At 44.2% G+C, this 23,393-nt stretch overlaps 1 protein-coding gene across 1 annotated transcript in view; it reads right to left on the bottom strand.

The window, feature by feature from the left end:
* SEM1 (SEM1 26S proteasome subunit) overlaps nucleotides 1-20,885 on the bottom strand; it is a 45,903-nt gene extending 25,018 nt beyond the window's left edge. Inside the window, exon 1 of the mRNA XM_069211737.1 lies at nucleotides 20,722-20,885. Coding sequence (XP_069067838.1) covers nucleotides 20,722-20,797 — 76 coding nt within the window. The 5' untranslated portion in view covers nucleotides 20,798-20,885. The remainder of the gene's footprint in view (nucleotides 1-20,721) is intronic.
* Nucleotides 20,886-23,393: the final 2,508 nt, after the last annotated feature.

Below are 23,393 nucleotides of genomic sequence, written 5' to 3'. Positions count from 1 at the left end.
GTAGTTTGACATGAGGTACTACTGACAGGTCTAGTAGTGTAGTATACCAAGGTTGTCTTGCCCATGTTGGTGCTATTAGTATGAGTTTGAGTTTGTTTTGACTCAATCTGTTTACTAGATATGGAAGGAGATGGAGAGGGGGAAAAGCGTACGCAAATATCCCTGACCAATTCATCCATAGAGCATTGCCTTGAGATTGCCGGTGTGGGTACCTGGATGCGAAGTTTTGGCATTTTGCGTTTTCTTTTGTTGCAAATAGATCGATTTGAGGTGTTCCCCAAATTTGGAAGTAAGTGTTCAGGATTTGGGGGTGAATTTCCCATTTGTGGACCTGTTGGTGATCCCGAGAGAGATTGTCTGCTAGCTGGTTCTGGATCCCTGGAATAAACTGTGCTATTAGGCGAATGTGGTTGTGAATTGCCCAATGCCATATTTTTTGTGTTAGGAGACACAACTGTGTCGAGTGTGTTCCCCCCTGTTTGTTTAAATAATACATTGTCGTCATGTTGTCTGTTTTGACAAGAATGTATTTGTGGGTTATCATTGGTTGGAATGCTTTCAACGCTAGAAATACTGCTAACAATTCTAGGTGATTTATATGAAACTTTCTTTGATGTACATCCCATTGTCCTTGGATGCTGTGTTGATTGAGGTGTGCTCCCCACCCTGTCATGGAAGCATCTGTTGTCATCACGTATTGTGGCACTGGGTCTTGGAAAGTCCGCCCTTTGTTTAAATTTGTACTGTTCCACCATAGAAGCTAGATGTATGTTTGGCGGTCTATCAACACCGGATCTAGAAGTTGACCCTGTGCATGTGACCATTGTGATGCTAGGCACTGTTGTAAGGGCCGCATGTGCAATCTTGCGTTTGGGACAATGGCTATGCATGAGGACATCATGCCTAGGAGTTTTAATACCATCTTTGCGTGTATCTTTTGTGTTGGATACATAGCTTGTATCACATTGTGAAAATTTTTAACCCTTTGTGGACTTGGAGTGGCTATCCCTTTTGTTGTGTTGATTGTCGCTCCTAAGTATTGCTGTGTTTGACACGGCAAAAGGTGTGACTTTGCATAGTTGATGGAGAAACCCAGTTTGTAAAGGGTTTGTATAACATAATCTGTGTGGTGTGAACACTTTGTTAGCGAGTTGGTTTTGATTAACCAATCGTCTAGGTACGGGAACACGTGTATTTGCTGCCTCCTGATATGTGCAGCTACTACTGCTAGACATTTTGTAAAGACTCTTGGTGCTGTTGTTATTCCGAATGGCAACACTTTGAATTGGTAATGTATTCCTTTGAATACGAACCTTAGGTATTTCCTGTGCGAGGGATGTATCGGTATATGGCAATACGCGTCTTTTAGATCTAACGTTGTCATGTAGTCTTGCTGTTTCAGTAGTGGTATTACGTCTTGTAACGTGACCATGTGAAAGTGGTCTGATTTGATGTAGGTGTTTAGTGTTCTGAGATCTAATATTGGTCTCAGACTTTTGTCCTTTTTCGGTATTAGAAAGTACAGTGAGTAAACTCCTGTGTTCTTTTGTGTTTTTGGTACTAATTCTATTGCGTCTTTTTGCAGTAATGCTTGAACTTCTAGTCCTAGAAGGTCTATATGCTGTTTTGACATATTGTGTGTTTTCGGTGGGACGTTTGGAGGGAGTTGGAGAAATTCTATGCAATAACCATGTTGGATAATTGCTAAGACCCAAGTGTCTGTTATTTCCTCCCATGATTTGTGGAACTGGCTTAGTCTCCCCCCCACTGGTGTTGTGTGAAGGGGTTGTGTGACTTGTGAGTCACTGTTTATTTTGAGGGGTTTTGGGACCCTGAAACTTTCCCCGGTTTCTTGGGAATTGGCCCCCTCTGTATTGGCCTCGAAAGCCACCCCTTTGATATTGTCCCTGGTAGGTAGGTGGTCTTGTTTGTGAGGTGCTGGCTTCTGTGGCTTGACCTCGAAACCCTCCTCTGAAAGTTGTTTTGCGAAATGTGCCTCTGCCCTGCGGGGAATAGAGTGCGCCCATGGCTTTGGCTGTGTCAGTGTCCTTCTTCAATTTTTCAATTGCAGTGTCCACTTCTGGGCCAAACAATTGCTGTTCATTGAACGGCATATTGAGCACTGCCTGTTGTATCTCAGGTTTGAAGCCAGATGTGCGCAGCCATGCGTGCCTCCTTATTGTCACAGCAGTATTTATTGTTCTTGCAGCTGTATCTGCTGCATCCATAGAAGAACGTATTTGGTTGTTGGAGATATTTTGCCCCTCTTCAACCACTTGTTTCGCTCGTTTCTGGAATTCTTTGGGGAGGTGCTCGATGAGATGTTGCATCTCGTCCCAATGGGCCCTGTCGTATCGCGCTAGGAGTGCTTGCGAGTTGGCGATGCGCCACTGATTTGCAGCTTGTGCCGCAACCCTTTTCCCAGCTGCAAACTTGCGGCTCTCCTTGTCCGGAGGTGGTGCGTCGCCTGATGTCTGCGAGTTGGCTCTTTTACGAGCGGCTCCTACGACTACTGAATCTGGTGTCAGCTGTGATGTAATAAAAGCAGGGTCTGTGGGCGGTGCCTTGTATTTTTTTCTCCACCCTTGGAGTTATTGCTCTGCTTTTAACAGGCTCCTTGAAAATCTGTTTAGCGTGCCTTAGCATTCCCGGTAGCATGGGAAGGCTTTGATAATGGCTGTGGGTGTAGGACAGGGTGTTAAAGAGGAAGTCATCCTCAATAGGCTCCGAATGTAGAGATACATTATGAAATTCGGCTGCCCTAGCTACCACCTGTGCATATGCTGTACTGTCCTCAGGTGGTGAGGGTTTCGTTGGGTACGACTCTGGGCTATTGTCCGATACTGGAGCATCATAGAGGTCCCATGCTGCCTGATCATCCTGGCTCATGGTGGTATGAGCTGGTGATGGTGGTGGAGTCTGTGCCGGTGATACATGAGTTGACTGGGGTGGAGAGGGTGGTGGAGTTGCCCTCTTTACCACCTTTGCTTGTGGTGGCTTGTCTTGTTGCTGGAAGTCAAGCTTCCTTTTCCTTCTGATTGGGGGAAGAGTGCTGATTTTCCCTGTACCCCTTTGGATAAAGATCCGCTGTTGCATGTGTTCTACCTCTGTAGTTTGTAATTCCTCCTCAAATCTATGTCTTTTTAGTTGGGAGGAAAGTGATTGTTCCTCTGAGTAGGAACTAGTTTTTGGTTCGGTTGCCGGGTGTTTTGGCACCGAAACCGTGTCTTTAGTTGTTTTTGGCTCCGATGAGATCTTTCTCTTTTTCGGTGTCTTGGCCTCTCGGTGCCGACCATCTTCGGTGCCGCTATCTCTGTGCCGAGCAGCTTCGGTGCCGCTGTCTCTGTGTCGAGTAGCTTTGGTGCCGCTGTCTCTGTGTCGAGTAGCTTTGGTGCCGCTGTCTCTGTGTCGAGCCTTTTCTGCACCACTCTCTCGGTCCCGAGAGTGTTGCGTGCCTGTGTCTCGACCTGAGTCGGACGACTTCGGCACCAGCTCGCCCTTTTTCGGTGCCGATAGACTGTCACCTACTTTATGGGTTATGCCATGGCCTGTTGGCAGTGGCGTCCTCAGGGCTTTGTCTGTTTTCTCGTGTGATCTTTCTTTCGACGTCTTACTCACGGTTGGTTGCTCGTCGACGTCGACTTCTTCAGAATCCGATTCGCGGATGGAGAAAGTTTCTTCTTCTTCTTCCTCCTCCTCGAACCCTCGTTGTCCTGTTGGCATGGAAGCCATCTGCAACCTCCTGGCTCTTCGGTCCCTGAGCGTTTTTCTCGACCGAAACGCGCGACAGGCCTCACACAACTCTTCCTTGTGCTCGGGGGACAGGCACAAGTTACAGACCAAATGTTGGTCTGTATAAGGATATTTACTGTGGCATTTAGGACAGAATCGGAACGGGGTCCGTTCCATCAGTCTCGATGTTGCATGCGGTCGGGCCGACCAGGCCCCGACGGGGGATCGAAAATACCCCGAAGGGTTACCGGAGCTCTTTAAGGCTCGGTGTCGATTTGCCCTAACTATCCCGATACCGAACGAAACAATACCGACGAATTTTCCGTTGATTCGGACTAACTTTCCGACCCGAAACACGGAGCGAAAAGGAACACGTCCGAACCCGATGGCGGAAAAAAAACAATCTAAGATGGAGTCGACACCCATGCGCAATGGAACCGAAGTGGGAGGAGTCCCTCGGTCGCGTGACTCGAAAAGACTTCTTCGAAGAAAAACAACTTGTAACACTCTGACCCAACACCAGACGGTGGACTATGCACAGCATGTGTATCTGCAGATACACATGCCACCGAACACAATATTATCTGACCTACCCTACTAAATGTCTGAATACAAATTTCCGATGGGGTAATCAACAATTTGTCTCTATACTAGAAATGTCTGGGACCTTCCATGCACCCATGAATGCTTACACCAAGTAGCAGTACACTAGTACAACCAAAGACAGAAACTTGCTCAACAAGTTCTAAGGGTCCACACGGCAACAAAATATAATGTACAACTAAGGTAGCATCCAACAAGCTGCAAAACAGAAAAACAGAATTAAAAAAAAATCCTGCTATCTCAATAAAACACATTGTTTGAATTGTAAGCCTTAAAATACAACTCAAGGCAACAAACTTCCGATCAGACAAAGAACATTGCCTTAGACCAGAGGGTGAAATGCACACTTCTTACAGAACAAGAGAAATCCCAAATCATGCTACCTGGAGCGGCTAGCAAAAAATGCTTGAATCAAAAAAAAAGAAAAAAAAAAAAGAGAGAAACACAAACACTGATCCAGGCACATCAAAATGAAATGCAACAGAATACTAACTAGAAGTTACTCTCTAGAAGGTCAGCTAATCTAATCCCAGAGCAGAAACCCATGCAAATATGGTCAGCGATTAGACTCCAGGTTCAAATGAGACAGTACAGACAGACCACATAAATTAAGCCGGAACGGGTCTTTCACTAACATTACCAAAACCTGGAGGAAATGTGAACGCTTTCCCTTATTTTGATCCAAGTATTAAGATACACTGATCTGATGCCATAACCTATAGCAAATTCACCTGCTGCATCATGAATTCAGAATCTTTAAGGATGATTACAAGAATAAAGTTACTATTTGTAACAGCAACAAAAGGATACATCTTCACAAAAAGCAGAGTTTCAATCAATGGTTCCAGACAGACGTCATATAAAAAACAAATCTGAGTTATCAACAAGCTAGAGAGGAAAGTTGAAGTGGTAAACGCAGTCCTCAATTCTGAAAAAAAAGGCCACCATGAAGTATGTTCTGAATGGGCCCTCAGTTGTATCACTGCCCTTTCAGTTAATCTGCTAACACATTATCAATGAGAGAAGCGCATAGGTTAGTCATTTAGAAATAAGTGGAATTAGGGGGACTGTAGGGCTATATAACAGGTCAGGAAATGGAAATGTATTCTGTTTATCAAATTTGGGTACGAATGAGAAATCAAATCCTGTTAGCATTTATGTGAGGAAAGATGCCACACATAAATGTATCCAAGGGTTGGAGGAAAGGGCAAAAATCACAAAAAACAGCTGTTACTCATGAGGCATAGTAAGGTCCCTGGTGGAACAAACAGCTTTTAGAGTCTGGATGGATATATGTGCTACATTTTGGAAGGCTGACAAGTTCAAAATATAAAATCCATGTTCCTGGGGACGGAGGTAGTTGGCCTAATCAGAAAATGTATTTGAGACAAATACAAGGACTTTTGTACTTATGTTGATCTATTACTAGCCATGTTTACTCTTCTATTTGCTATTTCTATGTCTGCCCCGAAACGCAACATCCCAAATAAAGAGCGAGTCAAAATGAACTGGCCACACCTCAAAGACAAAGGTCCTCATTACAACCCTGGCAGTCAAAGACCGCCAGGGCTGTTTTGGCGATTGCACCGCCAACAGGCTGGCGGTGCAATCTTGCCTATTACGACCGCAGCGCTGGTCGCACTGCCGGGACCAGCAGTTTACCGTCATGGCTGTCCCAGCAGTTTTAATCCTCCAGGGCAGCGCAGCCCAGGGGATTTTGAGTCCGCTTCCCGCCAGCCTGTCCATGGCTGGTAGAGACCGCATGGACAGGCTGGCGGGAAGGGGAGTCGCGGGGCCCCTGGGTGCCCCTGCACTTGGCATGGGCAGTGCATGGGCCCCCAGGCACAGCCCCACACTGCTTTTCACTGTCTGCACAGCAGACAGAGAAAAGCCCGACGGGTGCAGCTGCACCCGTCGCATGGCCTCAACACCGCCGGCTCCATTAAGAGCCAGCTCCCATGTTGCAGCCGACATCCCCGCTTGGCCGGCTGGGATGTCAAAATGGACACGGCAGGAGTGTGGCCGCATTGGCGGCCGCACCCCGGTTACACCTTGGCGGGCGGCAAGGTTGAAACGAGGCCCATAATGTGTTGGTGGTATTAGGGGTACTTGCTCAACTAATTGCTCACATAATTATGGACAAGAACTTACCCAATAAAGAAATACATACATGCATAGATGGTGGTCCACTGCACCTACTTGGAAAGTCTGTGAAATATGATGTAAAGGTAAAAAGACAACATGACACTCTCAAGCAAATAGCTTGCGATTTAATGGCAGCTTTTCAGTTTCCTCTAAGTAGTACTCCTGTGGGCTGTCCTGCCTACTCAATAGGAAGCGTTCGCTTGGCTACTTTGGTAAGTATATCAAAACTGAAGAGTGTTTATTAGCGGTGCAAATGTGTGCATTTTCAAACCTGATAAGCTGTTTGGAAAAAATGTGTGGAGTGTAATCAGCATAGCTGACAAATCTAATATTACGAGATTTGATGGGTGTAACTAAATGGCCTCATATAAACGTTGAAAAGAATTGGGCCAAGTACCGAGCCTTGCGGAACTCCATTTTTGATAGTCAAAGTCAAAGTGGTACGGTGGAAGAGCAGCCACCTGACAACGATCCGATAAATAGAAGAACACATCCATTCCAATATGGTACCAGATACTCCGATCGAAGCAAGTTGAGTCAAGAGTGTACTGTGGTTAGGCCTATGAAATATGGGAGAGAGATCTAGGAAGCTCAGGAATGCTGACTGACTGCCATCTACCAGCATCCTAAGTTCGACCATGGCAAGTAGGATAGCTACTGGGTCTAAAACTGAACTGCTCCTGGTCTAAGATTATGTGGTCTTCAAATGCTTTTGCCAAAAATACCTTCCAATATTTTAACTGGGTAGAGCAGAAGAGATATCTCGGCCTATAGTAGTAGTAGTAGTAGTAAATATCCATTTTTTAGTCAAGCAAAAAACATCAATGAAAACAAATATACAATATAATCAGTTTGAGGATGAAAATGTCAGGCATGTAAAGCAACACAGTTCTGTAACAAATAAGGGACTTAAAATAAGAAAGTGATACTGTTAAAAAATAAGCAAGTTGATCCCAATATTTCATCTTATGCAAGTAGCAACTACGGTGCAAGAAAAACATTTTTGTGTAAAATGATAATACAAGCTAGTAAAAATCAAATGTTTGGCATGTGCAAATGGCGCAAACAGTGCATATTGGGCGGCCTAAGTCTGTAAAAAACAGTGCCCAGTGAATAATAATGAGGTGCTATATAACTCAGCCTGTAAGGTTAGGAACCCACGTAATATCATAGGCCCTAGCAGCCCAACTTAAAATATTCCATAAACTGTCTTGGGGTCATATTTATCATTATAGTCCTTCAATCTGTCGGTTGGTGCTTGAAGAGTGATAACATGGCACTAACTACTGTTCAACCTGATGGGATAGGAGCCTGTGAAGCATCCGGGACCCTAGGGCCCCATCAGGCGCAAATATCCTATCAGTGCACCCAGTTGCCATTCGTCTTACCCCCCTTATCGGCATATGACGGCCTTGGTGAGTGACTTGAATATTTTTCAGGAACTGTGTCAATCTAACGTTCAACGTTATGTTCCTTAGATCCAACATCTCCACCAAGTAGGCCCAACCCCTGTAGGATAAACCCTTTGGCTACCAGTTTACAGGGAAGGGAACTGTCTACAGTTGAGGTAATATTAGTGTCCATAAGATAATGCTGTTCGAACTTGTATTTATGGTTCATTAATGCAAAGCCTTTATTATTAGGGTGAGTGCTCTAAATAGATGTTGTAAGGTCACACCGCACTGCTGACAGTTGTTCCAGTAAAAGTAAGAATACACACATTTGAAAAGTTTAACAATATGTGTAGAATGCTCCAAAAATGAAATGTCTGAAGAAGCTTGTAAACAAGATTGAGGATTCTTTGCTTTCAAAATAAAATGTTAAGAAAAAAAAAAAAAGTAGGACAAAAAGAAAAAAAAAATTGTTAAATTACTGTGAAATTTTAGGCACTTTCTTGGAAGCATCATTTAGTAAAACATGTTGATGCATGTTAGTATTAAAAGTGTAACCATTTGCAAAAAGATTATGGTAAGCCTGAATAAATAAGCACTGGCAAATCCAACCGATCCGACATTGGTTGGCTATCTTAGTTTAGTCAAAGCGTGTCTTGTTTTGACATCGGTTTCGTAACACTTATTTTTTGTGGGAGCTGCCAGGCCCTTACCATTGTAACAAACATTGGCAAAAAACAAAAAAAAGTTTTTTGATCTCAAGAAACACACACCGCTTCAGCGCCAGGAACTACTGAACAAAACAACTTAGTCCCTGATTACAAGTACGGCGGTCCTGAGACCGCCGTATCCACGGTGGAGGTCCGACAGCCGCCTCCTCAGATGTCTGGCCACCAGAATACAAGGATGGAGGTCGGACCGCCACAACACCAGGATCTTGGATCCCGTGGCGGCGGCAGTAGTGAAAGCTGTGGTCAATCATGGTGGTGCTGATGCTGGCGCCGCCATGCTGACCAAGATCTGTCTTTCCACTGACCTTTACATGGTGGGCAACTCACCATTAAAAAGCTCAGCGGAAAGGCTGTGAAGGGGCCCTAAACAGGGTCCCAAGGCGATTTTTTTGCCCATTGCTCAGTGTGGCTGGGGGCACATCCCCATGCCTAAAATGTCGATGTACACAACTGCCATGCACAACATTGTACATGGCAACTGTGCGCCAGAGGAGCATCTGGCACTGCACTGTGGCAGCATGAGCTTCAGGCTCACTTTGAGCCGAAGCATGCCGCCGCAGTGACACCGCCACAGACACAACCACCAACCCAGTGGTAGTGTTGTAATGTGGCAGTCAGGAGGCCACTGGCTAGCGCCTTTCTCCCAACCTCTGCAACGGTGGTCGGCCGTACTCGCATTAAGGACCTTGTTGTGCCAATATGCTCTTTGTGGAAGAGCAGAATGCTATCACTTACAGTAAAGCCAGCCAATAGATAGAGAAATAGAATTTTAATAAAAACAAAATGTCTTGGTAAACGCCAAACGTAATCAGGGGCTCAATTCTTTAAGAAAGTCACAAAAGTGCTTCCGCTGGATATGTCTTTGCCTTAGTGGCCTTCATGAATTCACAACAATTTACAGACACAGAACCGAAAATCTTACTCATAAAACATTTGTGAACCGCATTTTAGCACAAGCAAATGTGTGTGTAGATTTCGTAATTCTGAAATCTATTGAGCGTTTACAAGTTCACTTTTCCTCCTACTACTTTTTTCCCCCAACCTTGAACGAACTTCTACTTCTGGCCTTGACAGGGGTAAATGTCCAACCTCTTTCTGTGCGGGAAAAGATTAGTGAAGAGCTGGCGAAAATCCTTAAAACATGTAAGTTAGTAGGCTTGCACAAACACAAAGGTATCCCGGCCCTGGGACTATCACTTATTACATCCTCCAGCCACAGTATTTAGATCTGCTGAAAGGTGGCAAAATAAGAAATGGCCATAGTAGGTCTGAAATTGCTAATACTCAAACCCTACTATAGTATGAGCTATGCCATAATCAGAGAGGCTATTATCAAAGCTTTTATATAATGATATTGCTGCCATTATTTGTCGCCTCACAACATGGCGCCTAGGCGACAAGTAGATTTTTTTTATAGGACAAGTAGATTTAGTAAGCAACCTGTTCCAAGTAGATATTATATTAAATTCCACACCCCTTTATACCGCTGTTCCATAGGTTGCGCAGCTCAAGCATCTCATTACTTTCAAGATAGTTTTTGTACTGTGTTCACCTCATTTTGAGTTGATTTCAACCCAGACAAAATTGGCCAGCATACCCTCAGCGACTGTTTTCAAATTTACAACACCTCTTTAACTCCAAAGGCCTAGTGAGTGACTGCTTAGTTAATGAAACTCCAGCCTCACCAGGGCAGCTGAAAGGCTTGTTTGTACGATCTTACCAAAATTTTTATCACAAAGAACAGCGTCTGCTCATAGCATTACTTCTACTCCATACGACAATGTGGTTAACAGTTTAACCTTTATTACTGTTGCTAATGGTTTCAAAGTATGGCTATGGATGGATGTGGTGAGTGTTGGGAAGGCACGATTAAGCGCATGGGCCTTCCTCTTGATCACCTCTTAGAGGAGCAAACGTAGCACTTTTATTATAAGTCCCAAATATTTATAGGTTTGATTCAATTGTGTTTCAACTAAGGCTCCACATGCGCTTGCTTGATAACCAGCAATTCAACTGGACCACTTTTGTGTTTTTACAGTTTATTTTCAGCTTGTTACCCACTGCATACGCAGTTCAGTAATCTCTCGACTTATTCTGGTATTAGTGAGAATTAACATGTCATTGATGTACAAAATATTTGAGAAAGGTCAACGGCCTAGGCTTGGGCACTGGATGCCTAAGCAGGGAGAGGTCTGAAATAAACAAGTTGAATAATAACAGTGCTAAAACACAGCCTTGTTTTACGCCAGATGATGCGTCCACCTTCCTCGATAGATGCTCACTATCCTTATCTTGACCCACATATCGAAGTATAGCAGCCTGATTGCACTCATTAGATGTTGGGGTACTCCACACTGCTGAAGTTGGGGCCAGAGCCTGTTGAGGGGAACATATTTGGATGCTGCCTTAAAGTCGACAAAGCACATATAAAAGAGGTACGCTTAGGACTTTTGCTCTCCTAAGGATCAATCCCTATCCATTAGATTGGCTACAGTGCCCTGCCTCCTTGTAAAGCCAGTTTGCTTAAACGTGAGCCTACCAGAATCTAGTGCCCATTTGTCAAAATCACATAGGAGCAGTGCGGAGGAATGAAGAAAAAAATAATAATTTATAAAAACACAATAGCCTTTGAGGTTGATGTCTAAAAGTGCAATCAAATGATAACTGTTTGGTGAACATGCCACACCTCCTTTATAAATAGGGTGGATTATCGAGCGTTTCCAGGTATTACTCCTCTTGCCAGAACCTGCTCAAACATATCCATGAAAAAAGCTGCCCATCTCGGGGGTTGAATGTTTAACCAGCACGTGTGGCACCCTGTTCGGTCCTGGGACACAATCTGCACATTAATTTTTAATATTCTTTCTTACTTCATCGGAAGTGTACACCTGGTGCACTGAGGGATCAGACTAAACGTCCTCCTTTATGAGCTGGTCGTGGCCTATGGCATAATTCGTACTTCCATTAAGTGCGATTTCAGAAACTCAGCCAGATTCAGTTATTTAAGTGCTGTTAGCAACTCTTGGGCCCTTTTCAATAATATAAATTATTTTCCAAAAGATTGAGTCACTTGATTTTGAGGCACTAGCAGTTTGGCCCACAGCTCTTCCTGCTTGATTTTTAAAAAAAAAAATTTAAAAGGCTTTAATCTCCCTTTTTAAATAGGCCGCTATCCTTGTGTAGAATTTTAAATACATTTTTGTCCTCTGGGGATCTTGGTGATTACCCGAGGAGACTGCTTATGGTTGATCTTTTTTGTCAAATGGATCGTGCCATTACTACAGTCTTACACTGCCCGAGCCTGACCACCTTGATCCCTCTGTTGGCTCTATTAAGTGGGTACTTTTTAGTTAATTTGCTTGCAAATGCTTCCCATATTGAAACTTTAGGTTAGAGTCCTCTCCGGCCATAACCTCAAGGTGAGTCACAGCTTTCTCGGCCAGAGCTTTAACCGAGGATGCAGTCCATTTCAAGTGCTTCAAATTCTCAGTTGCGGTCTCACCCTGAAGGGCCTGATGGATGTTGTGTGTACGGGTGGATGCACCTACTGTGACTACCTGAGGATGATGGCCACTCTCATCACAGTGCGATATTATGAAGTCCTGCCCTAATCCATATAGGGGAAGCGTCACCAGCATATAATCAAGAGACTGATTTACCAGATGTTCGGGCCCATGCTGGGGGTGGGGGGGGATGGGTTGGGGACCAATGTAACATCTGGCTTGAGGACGTTCAAGGCAATTAGCACATATTGCTCACACATTTTGATTAATTCCTCTCCTACTTTATCCTTTTGGTTGCCGAGGGGCAAACTCGGTTGAGTCTGGAACCCCCAACTTCTGTGTGCTCCTCGCTTGGATTATGGAAGAGGCAGAGATTAAAATCTTCCAAATCTAACCAATACAATGGGTACATTCTATGGTTGCAGCTTTCCTCCTAGGATTGAGTATATATATACATATACATACACACACACTTGCAGGAGTAAGAGATTGGCACAAATGCTGGGGCCACCCAGTCAGTCACACAATGAGGAGGCCTGGACAATGTGTGTTTAATTCTGTGCTCTCTAGCTGCAGATTAATGTTAATGTACCCTTCATCCTTCCAAAGACGCTGCTTTTCTCTGATGGTTTCCTGAATTCCTGAAATCCAATTATTGGTATAATGTCTTGTGACCAAGTCTCCTGGAGCATTGTTATATCAAATGTTCCCAAGAAATGCAAGACATCAGGCTCTCTAGCCTTTCTTGATAGCACACCTATGTTCCAGAACACATGGTCAGTACTTCCCATGCAGAGGAAACAGGACGTTCTGCTGCTCAGTCTCCAAAATCTCCTTTGAGGTAATACTGCTGGCGACCAGCACCAATTGCTTTGAGTACCATGGTTTATCATGACTTTCCTCTGTTGGAAGGACCCTTCACCACATATAACTTGAATTTTTATGATTTGCTGTTTTAATGCATCTTTAGGGAGTACGGAAACGGAAAGGCCCCCTACTCCCCCTCGTAATACCTATGCAATGGTGCCAAGCTTTTTAATCAGGCTGGTGCTCATTTACTAGCGAGTGGGGGCATCTATCCCCCGGTATGCTGTTAGTTCAATGCCCCATGATTTCATCAGCTTTTCCCTCTCTAAAATGGAGTCTGCAAATTGTGAGGAAGAGAAAGTGACAATATTATCTATTTTAAAAGTATCGAGCGATTTAAGAACATCATGTGGACCACTTGATTTAAATTCTAGAACCTATAATAGCCAACGGCCAAAGTCGTTTGGACACCCGATGATCCCGCTCATTATTACTATTGTCAGAGCCAGGCCCATCCTTTTCCAACTTCGAATTCCAGGGAACTATTCCTATTTGCTCACTGCAGGCTCCTTCATCAGATTTAAGATTCACGTTCTTGGATGGCTGCAACCCTATTCCCTGAGAGCTCTGCTCCACTAATGGCATGGTTTGAGGTGATTATTCCTTCAGATTTTGCTTCTCCATATCATGCCTCGAGCCCCCTGCTGCTGGTATCATACCACCCGCATTCACATTAGGTTTTGCGGGGATCACACTGATGGCAACCAAGACGTTATCCTTATCTGATGAATCATGACCAGCCAATGGAGCTGGCATAGAACTGCCTCTTGCTAGCACTACTTCAAGAGCGTCCTCTTTGCTTGGTTGCTGGTGACTTAATGATGTTACAGACCGGTAATTGGGGCTTTTCATTAATAAGATTGATTCAGGCGATGCTATGTGTCCTCCAAAAGGGTTTCCACCTCATGGCAAGATGCTAGGTGGCCGCTTGTGAATCCTAATGTCAGGAATAAGGCTGTGCCCTGTCCAGGACCCACCCTGACCTCTGCTTCGCGTCTTTGCAGCCAGTCATGCGTGCCGCTTGGAATCCCCGTTTGCTCCAGAAGTGGTCATCAGCGTCGCCTGCCATGCGGAAAAGCTCATGTAGCTGCAGGGTCAGGACATTGGTGGACAAGATGCACTTATCAATGCCATTCTATGAATGGACTACAACTCACAAGATTTTAGAGGCAGCGGCCATCTTGGGGTGTGGCAGGCCTATAAAGCCCAGCCACACGCAAGCACATTGCTCACTATTTTGAAGACTTAGGTGCAGTCGGACCTCGTGGGGAGTTCCTCTGAAGAAAGCGGATTTCCTGCATGGCAGAATGTCAGAGTATCCTTGTTTCCATGGTGAATTAAAAAACTAGTAGGTCGTACTCTTATCGGTAAGATCTTGAGGAGTCAAATCTTGAAGGGGGTTGTTTACTCCAAAAAGTAAAGCGACCCTTAGCAAAACAAGCAAAAAACTTTAGACAAAAGCAAAGTGCCCTTGGAATGACAATCAAAGCGCTTCATGCCACACGAGTAAAGCACCCCTTAGCACAACAAGCAAAGCGCTTCTGACAACACGAGGAAAGCGCCCTTGGCACGACAATCAAATCGCTTCGGGCCACACGAGTAAAGCGCCCTTGGCACGATGAGTAAAGCGCTTCAGACAAAACAAGTAAAGCGCCCCTTGACACAATGAGTAAAGCGCTTCAGGCAAAACAAGTAGAAGCGCCCCTGGCATGATGAGTGAAGCGCTTCATGCAACGCGATCAAAGCGTTTCAAGTTCAATTAGTAAAGCTTTTCAGACCTCAGTTGCAAATGTGAAAGCGCTTGAGAAAAGCAAGCTGTAGTTTCATTGTTTTTTGGGAAGTACAATATATGAGATACATATTAAAATCTTTGTGCATTTCTAGGCTGAGATCAAACGTTTATGTTATGAAAGCATAATAGTTCATTGGTTAATATTCAAAGTATGATCATAGTCCAAAGCTCTTGCCAGCTTTAGGTACAGAGATTGCAGTTTTTTCTTGTTCCATGATTCAAAGAAGGGGCTACACCCAGTTCACAAAGGGTCTCAATTCGATATCACGGAGACGCCTTTGTTCCAGAGTCTATTGGTGAGTTTATACCGTTATGAAAGAGTATATGCATATTTGTCCTTACCATTTGCTTTTCAGATCTCTCTCCCTGCAGTTCCCTACCCTAATTCCCTTCCCCCGCCTGGCTTCATCAATACTCTGCGCTCTGAAAGCTTTCTGAGTTGGTTACGCCGGGAGGTGTGCCTTTTGGTCAGCAGCGTGCAGATTCCGAGGAAAGGGCACTGTGACACGTAAGTGGCAGGTGCAGAACATATTCCTCCCCTTTCTTGCGCGCTTCACCTCTCTTTTTGTCAGCCCGGGCTGGTCCATGTACTTCTTTCGGGTTTGCACCCGACGTATATGTCAAGTCCTTATATTTGTGGCACTCAATTTTTTTGTCCAATGGCCCTTTCATTTTTACCCTCTTCCTCCTCTATATCCACACGGAATATTCTTGTGAATTCTTCATCGTCATTCTTCTGTCCAGTTGGCAGACTACTGTCTGGTTGCTTGCCCAGTATGGGGGCAATGGGTGTAGTAGTCAATTATGGGCCCCCCGCACTGAGGCCTTTTTAACCTCCCCTAGAATTTCTTTCATGGTTGCCGGCAGCTGTCCTGGTCTATCCACCACCTCCTTACACGAGCAGGTAGTGTAGTCAGATAGGTGATTTGACTGTACCCTCGTAATTAGGGAGTTTAATTTCCCAAGCTTCGTAATTGATCTCAGACATGAAAACTGCCATGGTAGTAAGTAGGTCCACCTGAATATCCATTTTATTTGAGTGGTGCCAAAAGGCCATAACTGTCGCTTGCATGGCGTTTAAGATTGCTGCACACATATTTGCGTTATTTCTCATAGTTTGCTGGTTCCTACTGCCTTTATTTTTCTGCCCCACCTGCACCATTTGAGTTATTTCACCCTCCTTAAAAGTTGCCCGCAGATCATCATGGACATCACTTCACTGGTCTATGGAGGGCTGCTCCTTTGCTTCACTGTTAAACTCCGGAAATGAAAAGAAGTTCAAACTGAGAGTTCCTTAACACCTGCAGAGGACTGAGATTTATTTCATTCCATTGGGCCTTAATTGTCACAAGACCCGCTTGCGCTACATTTACTCGTCCCACGTCTTGAGGTCCATGTTGGTCTGTCCCGCTGATATTTTATGGCTGATGCAAGATGATAATTATTGGCGACAGGGGGATTAGGGTGGGGATTCAGCTTCATTCTCCCTTTTCTCAGTCATCTTTGCATCCTGAGTTCGACTTAATGCACTTAGTGCAGATCTACCTTCTTGATTGTTTAATGGCTGAAAGAAATTTGTTATCCTGGATATTTTGGATTGATCATATTGGTAAGACTGATCCTTTGCTCCTTCTGTTAGCCCCACCACTTCCCTAATCAGATGCACTCGGGGTTCTGCTACTCTGAAGAAAGTTCATTATATCCACACCAGGGTTGTGCTCCAGGTACGATGTGCTATTGTCCAGAGAGCAATTCATTGGTTTTATCTCTGTCAGCTTTTCTGCTGCTTTCTCTACCATTGCCGACTCCCACTTCCTCTAATTTACAACAGGTACTCTACCCTGTTCTTTCCAGGAGCTCATTTTGGGGGCAATCAAGGCACTATGAGTGGTTGGAAGTAATTTGGAGAGGAAGAACAGGCAACAAGGCAGTGGTTCGAGAGGGGCACACTGTGGGCACAGGCAAGCTGCACCCAGCACTAACCGGACTACTTCTGCGTCAGCCAACTATGGCTGCCGCGTTTATACCGGACTCGACAAACCTCTCACTTTGTGCCTCCCAAATAGTCAGCTGATCTTGAGATCAACCTAGGCCTGTGTAGGCTCTTTAAAGTCCATCAAGTCCTTCAGGGCTGGGAGGCTTGTGCGGTGACAGAGGGTCTGGGGGACTGGACATTGTATCCTGCCATGGGAGATTCACCAGAAGATAGAAGTCACTAGTTCCCTCCTACAGTGTGCAGAAGGATTCGAGGCTCAAAACCATTCAGGCTGCCCCCCCCCAGCAGACTCATGGTCTCACAGTCTTACAGCCCCCTGACTCACCCAAATAACCAGGCTCCAGCTCGTAATGGTGGGAGTTGGAGCCTCCTGACCATGCTTCAGTCAGTTCTCGGCGTTGAGTTTTAGCAAGTTCTAGCGATGATAAAGACAGCTGCTGCTGCAGCTCAACAGCACAACGGCTGTTGGCTTGCAGGACACAGCTCCCTGCACTCAGCACTTACGACTGCACTGCTGCTCCTTTTCCCTGTCACACCACCACCAGCTGCTGCTCCTCGCGATACTCCATCGCTCCTCCCACCAATGAATCCAGAGAGGATTTTTTCAGGATAGGGTAACTATGGCCTTTTTCAAGCCTGAGGTACACTGCCAGATCCCAGCGACTGATTGCATAGTTGCAATAGCGGTGGAATAATTCATCTTCCAGGTCTTTCCAGCACCTATGAGGCAGAGGTACAAGTGGCGAGCCTGATAAGGTGGACATGGCAATAGTGCGGGAGCAGTCCTCCCTTAAGGATTCAAAGTATTCAAACTTACTCTGGTTACTATCAGATGAATTTGCCCATGTAGATGTTTCAGCCTTGGTGAGAATAAACATCTCTCTCTATCTGCACTACTATCAGGGTGATCGGCAACTAAAGTGGGATCGGATGAGAATCACGGATGTTCTCCAAAATCCTGCCAATCTTTTCCTTGAAAAACTCTGCGAGGTTATCACACAGTGCCTGTGATGGTAAAATATCTTGATTCAGGCACTTCAGATTTGAAACTTCTTGCTTCAGGCACTTCAGATTTGAAACTTCTTGCTAAGTGTTAAATACTTTTGTGACATTTTTTTGGAGTAGCAAGAATAGAATTGGCATAGTAATCTGCTTTTGCCGTGCCAATCCCCCTCTTGTACTCATATAAAGAATTCTTTAGGAACTTTTTGTTCTCCTCTTTACAGGAGCTGTGCCACCTTCTCTGAGATTTCTTACATACTTGTTTTAGCATTTTCAGGGAAGGGCTATACCAGGGGCGGAAGGTCTACGAGGATTTTCAATTTTTGGTGAGGTATTTCTACATCTAGGTTTTCTTAAATGATATCCTCCAGAGCTTTGTAGTTGTCTTCCATTGTACTATCGAAATAAACTATGGTAGGCAGATTAAATAGCCTTCCTAGTATTGACTTGTTGAGTTCATGCCATGCCACGTCGCTGTCTGGTTATGGATAACTTAGGAGGTACCAAGTTCCCTTCCATGAAGATGAAAGTTAGTGACTAGCCCCTCTGTGGTGAAAATGAGATCCAGGGTATGACCACCCTGATAAGTGGGGTCCTGTACTAACTGTTGCATGCACAAAATGTCACAGGACCCTTGCAATTCCTTAAAAAGAAGTGATAAGTTCTCTTCAACCCACATATTAATGTCTCCTAGGATTGATTAAAAAAAAAAAAAAAAAAAAAAAAATACTTAAATGGGCGAGGGCCATATTAGTGATGACCTCAATGAAAGGTTGCAAATATGTGCCCGAAAAGCCTGGAGGGAGATAGCAAAGAACGCCAAAAAGAATATGATCTTTTTCAGCTTTCACAGTTACGTCCAGCAATTCAGGACTGGCTAGTTCATCTAAAATGAGGGATACAAAATTCCATGTTTCTTGAAATATTATTCCTGCTCCTCTCCCCTTCCTATTAATATGTGGTTTGTGAAGGATTTTAAATCCTGAGGGACAAGCTAGGTCCAGCTCAGCGGTCAAATTAGAAGTAGTCCATTTTTCAGTTAAAAAAAAATAATACATCCCAGTTATCAGTCTGTCTCATCAGGTAAATGTCCAAGGACTGCCTAACCAAACACCCAACGTTAAGTAGGCCACATCTTAAGGTGTCAGACTTTGCAACATTCTTGGTACAAGGGGAGCTAAACTTAATTTCAGTACAAATAGGAATCAAAATAGGGTTGTCAGCCTGCTTACCAATTTCCAGTAGTTGATCTCTGTTGTAGCGCAATCTTACACTAGGGCCCCCTTGGGGTTCGGCAGGGGAGCCAGTACCATGGACGGTACTGTGCGCAGATAGGCACAGATGGGCTTGCCTTTGGCGTGCCGGTGGCATGCCCGCTGCACAGATAATAGTCACCAAAACACAATCATCAAAACACTCGTACTGTCTTCTACAATTACGTTCACCCCCCGGGTAAAACGGTTGTTTTTAAAAGCAGAGTATCTTAAAATCAATTGTGACCTGTGCAAAATGAGGCATGAACTAGAAGCCTTTTTAACAGCAAAGAGACCTGATAAAGCAGCGCAGTCACGCCAGCATCCGGATTAAGTAGTCCTCCTCAGGGCGACTAGACCGTCACCCACAATGCAGGACGAAAAAAGTCCCACTGTAACAGGAGACAATAGCATGGTCCCCAAATCACTCGTACTAACCACCTTCCCCATTTACATTCACCCTCTGATAAAGTTTTTTTTTTTTTTTACAATCAGTTCCTTAAAATCAATTAGGATCTGTGCACAATGAGGCATTAAATTGCGTTTTTAGGAGCAAAGGGAGCAGGTAAAAGCCCACTACAACTCCAATAATATTGGTATCCAAGATGATTTTCATTCAACATAAGTAGTTCATACTACGCAAAAAGCTGGAGACCCCTTTGTTATGCTAAGAAAAACAGGTAGAACAAGGACTACCAAGTGTGCATATTGCACAGAGTCAAAGGCTGGGGGACGATTTAAAAAAAAAAAAAAAAAAAAAAAAAAAAAAAAAAAATGTATGAATTTCCAATCTCTAAAGGCAGGATTACAGTTGTTCTATATAACGGAGCAAATATGCATTAAAGAAGCCATGTGAAACAACATCCCTAACATGGCCCTGGCCACTATACTCGTTAACCGCTCTTCTTAGGAAGCACCTTGCTATTGTCTGGTAAATGGATATGGAAAAACACACACTTTTACAAAGTCTATGGTCATGCGTTCGCATAAGAACAAATAATAAAACGACGACTGGTCATACTTTGGAGGGTATATTTCTAAGGATGTCATTGAGCAGCTATAATCATCAAATGGTAAAAAGGAGCAAGAGTAGACAGCATTCCCTTACTCTCATGACCAACACCAGAAAAATGACGTAACCTCGGTAACCCGGGAAATCGTATGAACTCTACATGTCAAACCTCTTGAAGCGTACTCATAAAACACAAACGAATTGAGTGAAAAAAAAAGTTTCTCAGCCAGTTAAAACAGCATGCAAAAAAAAAAAAAAACTAGAACGCACCTTAGTGATCAAGGCCTCAAAGAAGAAAATGCAAAGTCATGCATACAGTGGATCGCCATATTATGACAGGATGCCGTTCCTCTAAGTACAAATATCGGCGTAGAACAACATTCGTGTATAGAAGTAAACACGCCTCAAACGATCCACCATTTAAGCTGTTTAACGCTATTAGCTGTTAAATTCTGTCTTCCTTTACACACACTTTGTACACAATAACTGTTAATTATAACTGATCTGCAACAGCTCTAAAAGCACGCCGCAGCCCTCTCGTTGGTAACGAGTCTCCCAGAGCTTTTTCCGCGGCATTTAATATTTTAGTGTGTCCGACCAGGACAGAATGGTTGCCTGCTTAGCCTATCCACACAAGTCCCGCGACCCGGAAGAGAGGAGCCACCCAGAACACGGCGAAGGAGGTCTTCTATACCTTCTGCGGGAAACTCTTCAAATTCGTCGTCCTCTTCCAGCAATCCCAGGTCCACAGTCTGCTTTTTATCAGACATATCTGCGTCCTCTCCGATATACTACAGAAGCTCTTCTTCCTCGCTGCACCATAGAGAGGAAAACAGCGGCGTAAAGCTGAGGGGACGCACGCGTAGAACGTCAGAATTACACTCTATGACCGCCGCGGGGAATGACGGGATTTAGGATGACTGATAGAGTGTGTTTTGCGTAATTGCAACTTGTCATCTTTTAGAGACTGTTGTGATAATATGATATCTTTTTTTAATACATTGTTGTCACATTTCCCAGGCCTATGCGTAATGTGCTGCTCCAGTCCAGCTTTTTTTCTTTCAATCCCGGGACTTGTAGTCCTGTTTTGTGATGACATAAATAAAACTGTAAGCCCCAGAATTCAACTTGAAAAACCTGGTCTACAAAAGCACATCACGCATGCACCTGTGAACTTGGCAGGGCAGTTAATGGTGCATGATTTTAGAGTTACATGTTATAATTGAGGATTACCTGCAGTAAAACGATGTAATTGACACATTGCCTCTTTTGGTAGAAGGAAAGCTCTAATTTTATTATTATTGTATTTTCTGTAGGATTATAAATAGGAAGACATGCCCCAGGGGCAAAAGAGTGCTTTACAGGACTACAGTTATCAACAGTTTTTGTGAGAATATATTTGAGATACAGCACAGGAAAAGAGAAAAACAGGCATTTTAGAGTGTTTGAGAGATCACATATTTAGTCCTAGAAAGGACTTTCATGGAGATGAGTCTTAAGTTCCTTTAAATGTCGAATAGCATAGGGTCATACGAGGGGTTGAAGGTTTAAAGATCACCACCAATGCAGGCAAGATCAACTTCACATTTATTATGAAGAGCAAACCAGCAACAGCTCCTACACCAAGGTTCTCCCCAACTGTAATAAATACCCTCCGTTCCACATTCTGGAATCTGCGGTATCCAGTTACTGTGGTGCTAGTAACTAGTAACCAGGACACCACATCCCCCTTTCTTAATAACATTCCAATTTAATAATGTGACAACACTCTTGCACTGGAAGCTATTACAAAAACTTGACTTAACAATGTGACTATAGAATGATAAACAATTCATAGCTAGAAGTATTAGTTTATAACACTTAGAGCCTTATTACAACCTTGACAGAGGGGTTTCCTCCATCACAAATGTGACGGATATCCCGTCCGCTGTCTTACGATCTCCATAGAATATAGTGGGATCATAATAATAAATCATATCAAATCAAATAAAAAAACATTTATAAAGCGCGCTACTCACCCGTGAGGGTCTCAAGGTGCTAGGGGAGGGGGGTTACTGCTGCTCGAAGAGCCAGGTTTTGAGCTGCCTCCGGAATGCGAGGTGGTCCTGGGTGGTCCTGAGGTTGGCGGGGAGGGAGTTCCATGTCTTGGCCGCCAGGTAGAAGAAGGATTTCCCACCTGCCGTAGTGCGGCGGATGCGAGGGACGGCGGCGAGTGCGAGGTTGGCGGAGCGAAGTGGGTGTGTAGAAACTGAGGCGACGGTTGAGGTATTCGGGTCCCTTGTTGTGGAGGGCTTTGTGTGCGTGGGTGAGGAGCCGGAAGGTGATCCTTTTGTTGACGGGAAGCCAGTGCAGGTATCTCAGGTGGGCGGAGGTGATGTAATAAGTCCCTCTGTCCCTAAAACTATAGTACTACTATTTCCACCCTATTACTACAGCAACCCCCACTTCCCTTTTCCCCTTGTGTACAGAACACTTTACATTCATCTGCAAATTTTGTTTTAACTTCACATCATAAAATCATTAAATTTCCTTGGTAACATTAGTTTCCTTCTCCCGCATGTTGTTTGTGAGTTTGCTTCTGACTCATTTGCAATCTGCTCTTTACTGTTGAAGGCATTCTCCTTATTACTTGATATCTCTGCCCTTAAAGCTGATGTACTAGTTTGCCATGTTCCAGTGTTAGATTTTCTGCATATGTTGGTTATAGTGTCCCACATCCATTTCGTGTCTTGAGTGTGGTCACCCTTTTTAGGGTCGAGCATGCAAGCGCTCTGGCCTGTTGTAATCTCACTGTAGGCTTTTAACCACCCCCACTCTTGCTATTCGTTGTTTGTTGTGCTTTTCTTAAATGCTTCATTTTTATTGGGGCATTTTGTGAAATATCCCTCCTTTGTGACACCTGCCACCTTGGTTGTCCCCCCACATTCAAACATTTTAGGCCGCTCATATCTGTACTGGCCACACAATTGCTTTAAAGTAGTCCCACATGCTCTCAATAATGAAGGAAGCAATAAACTTGAGATCCTGCTTATTTCTTGCAATATCTTGTCCTATACAGATCACGGTGACCAACGTGACCGGGTGCAGCAATAAATACTGTGCCTTGACTGCATGCTGGTGCTTGACATTTCCCTGCATTTGAGTCCACTTACTTCCAATTGTTCGACCCCCACCTTATCTCCAGCTCTCCAGAATCTTCCAGCACCTCTGATCTTCTCCCTCCTCCACACCCCTGAACCCTGTAAAGAGAGAGACAAAACAAAGACAATTGAGATCGACTCTAGCTGCTCGCACATAAATGGCACCACCTCTGATTTGAATTCACCGTTCTCTAGATCGCATTTGACTTATCACACCTTTTTTATT

The sequence above is a fragment of the Pleurodeles waltl genome, chromosome 10, assembly GCF_031143425.1.
Source record: "Pleurodeles waltl isolate 20211129_DDA chromosome 10, aPleWal1.hap1.20221129, whole genome shotgun sequence".
In the NCBI taxonomy this organism is placed as follows: Eukaryota; Metazoa; Chordata; class Amphibia; order Caudata; family Salamandridae; genus Pleurodeles; species Pleurodeles waltl.
This window is presented reverse-complemented; position numbering and strand designations above follow the sequence as displayed.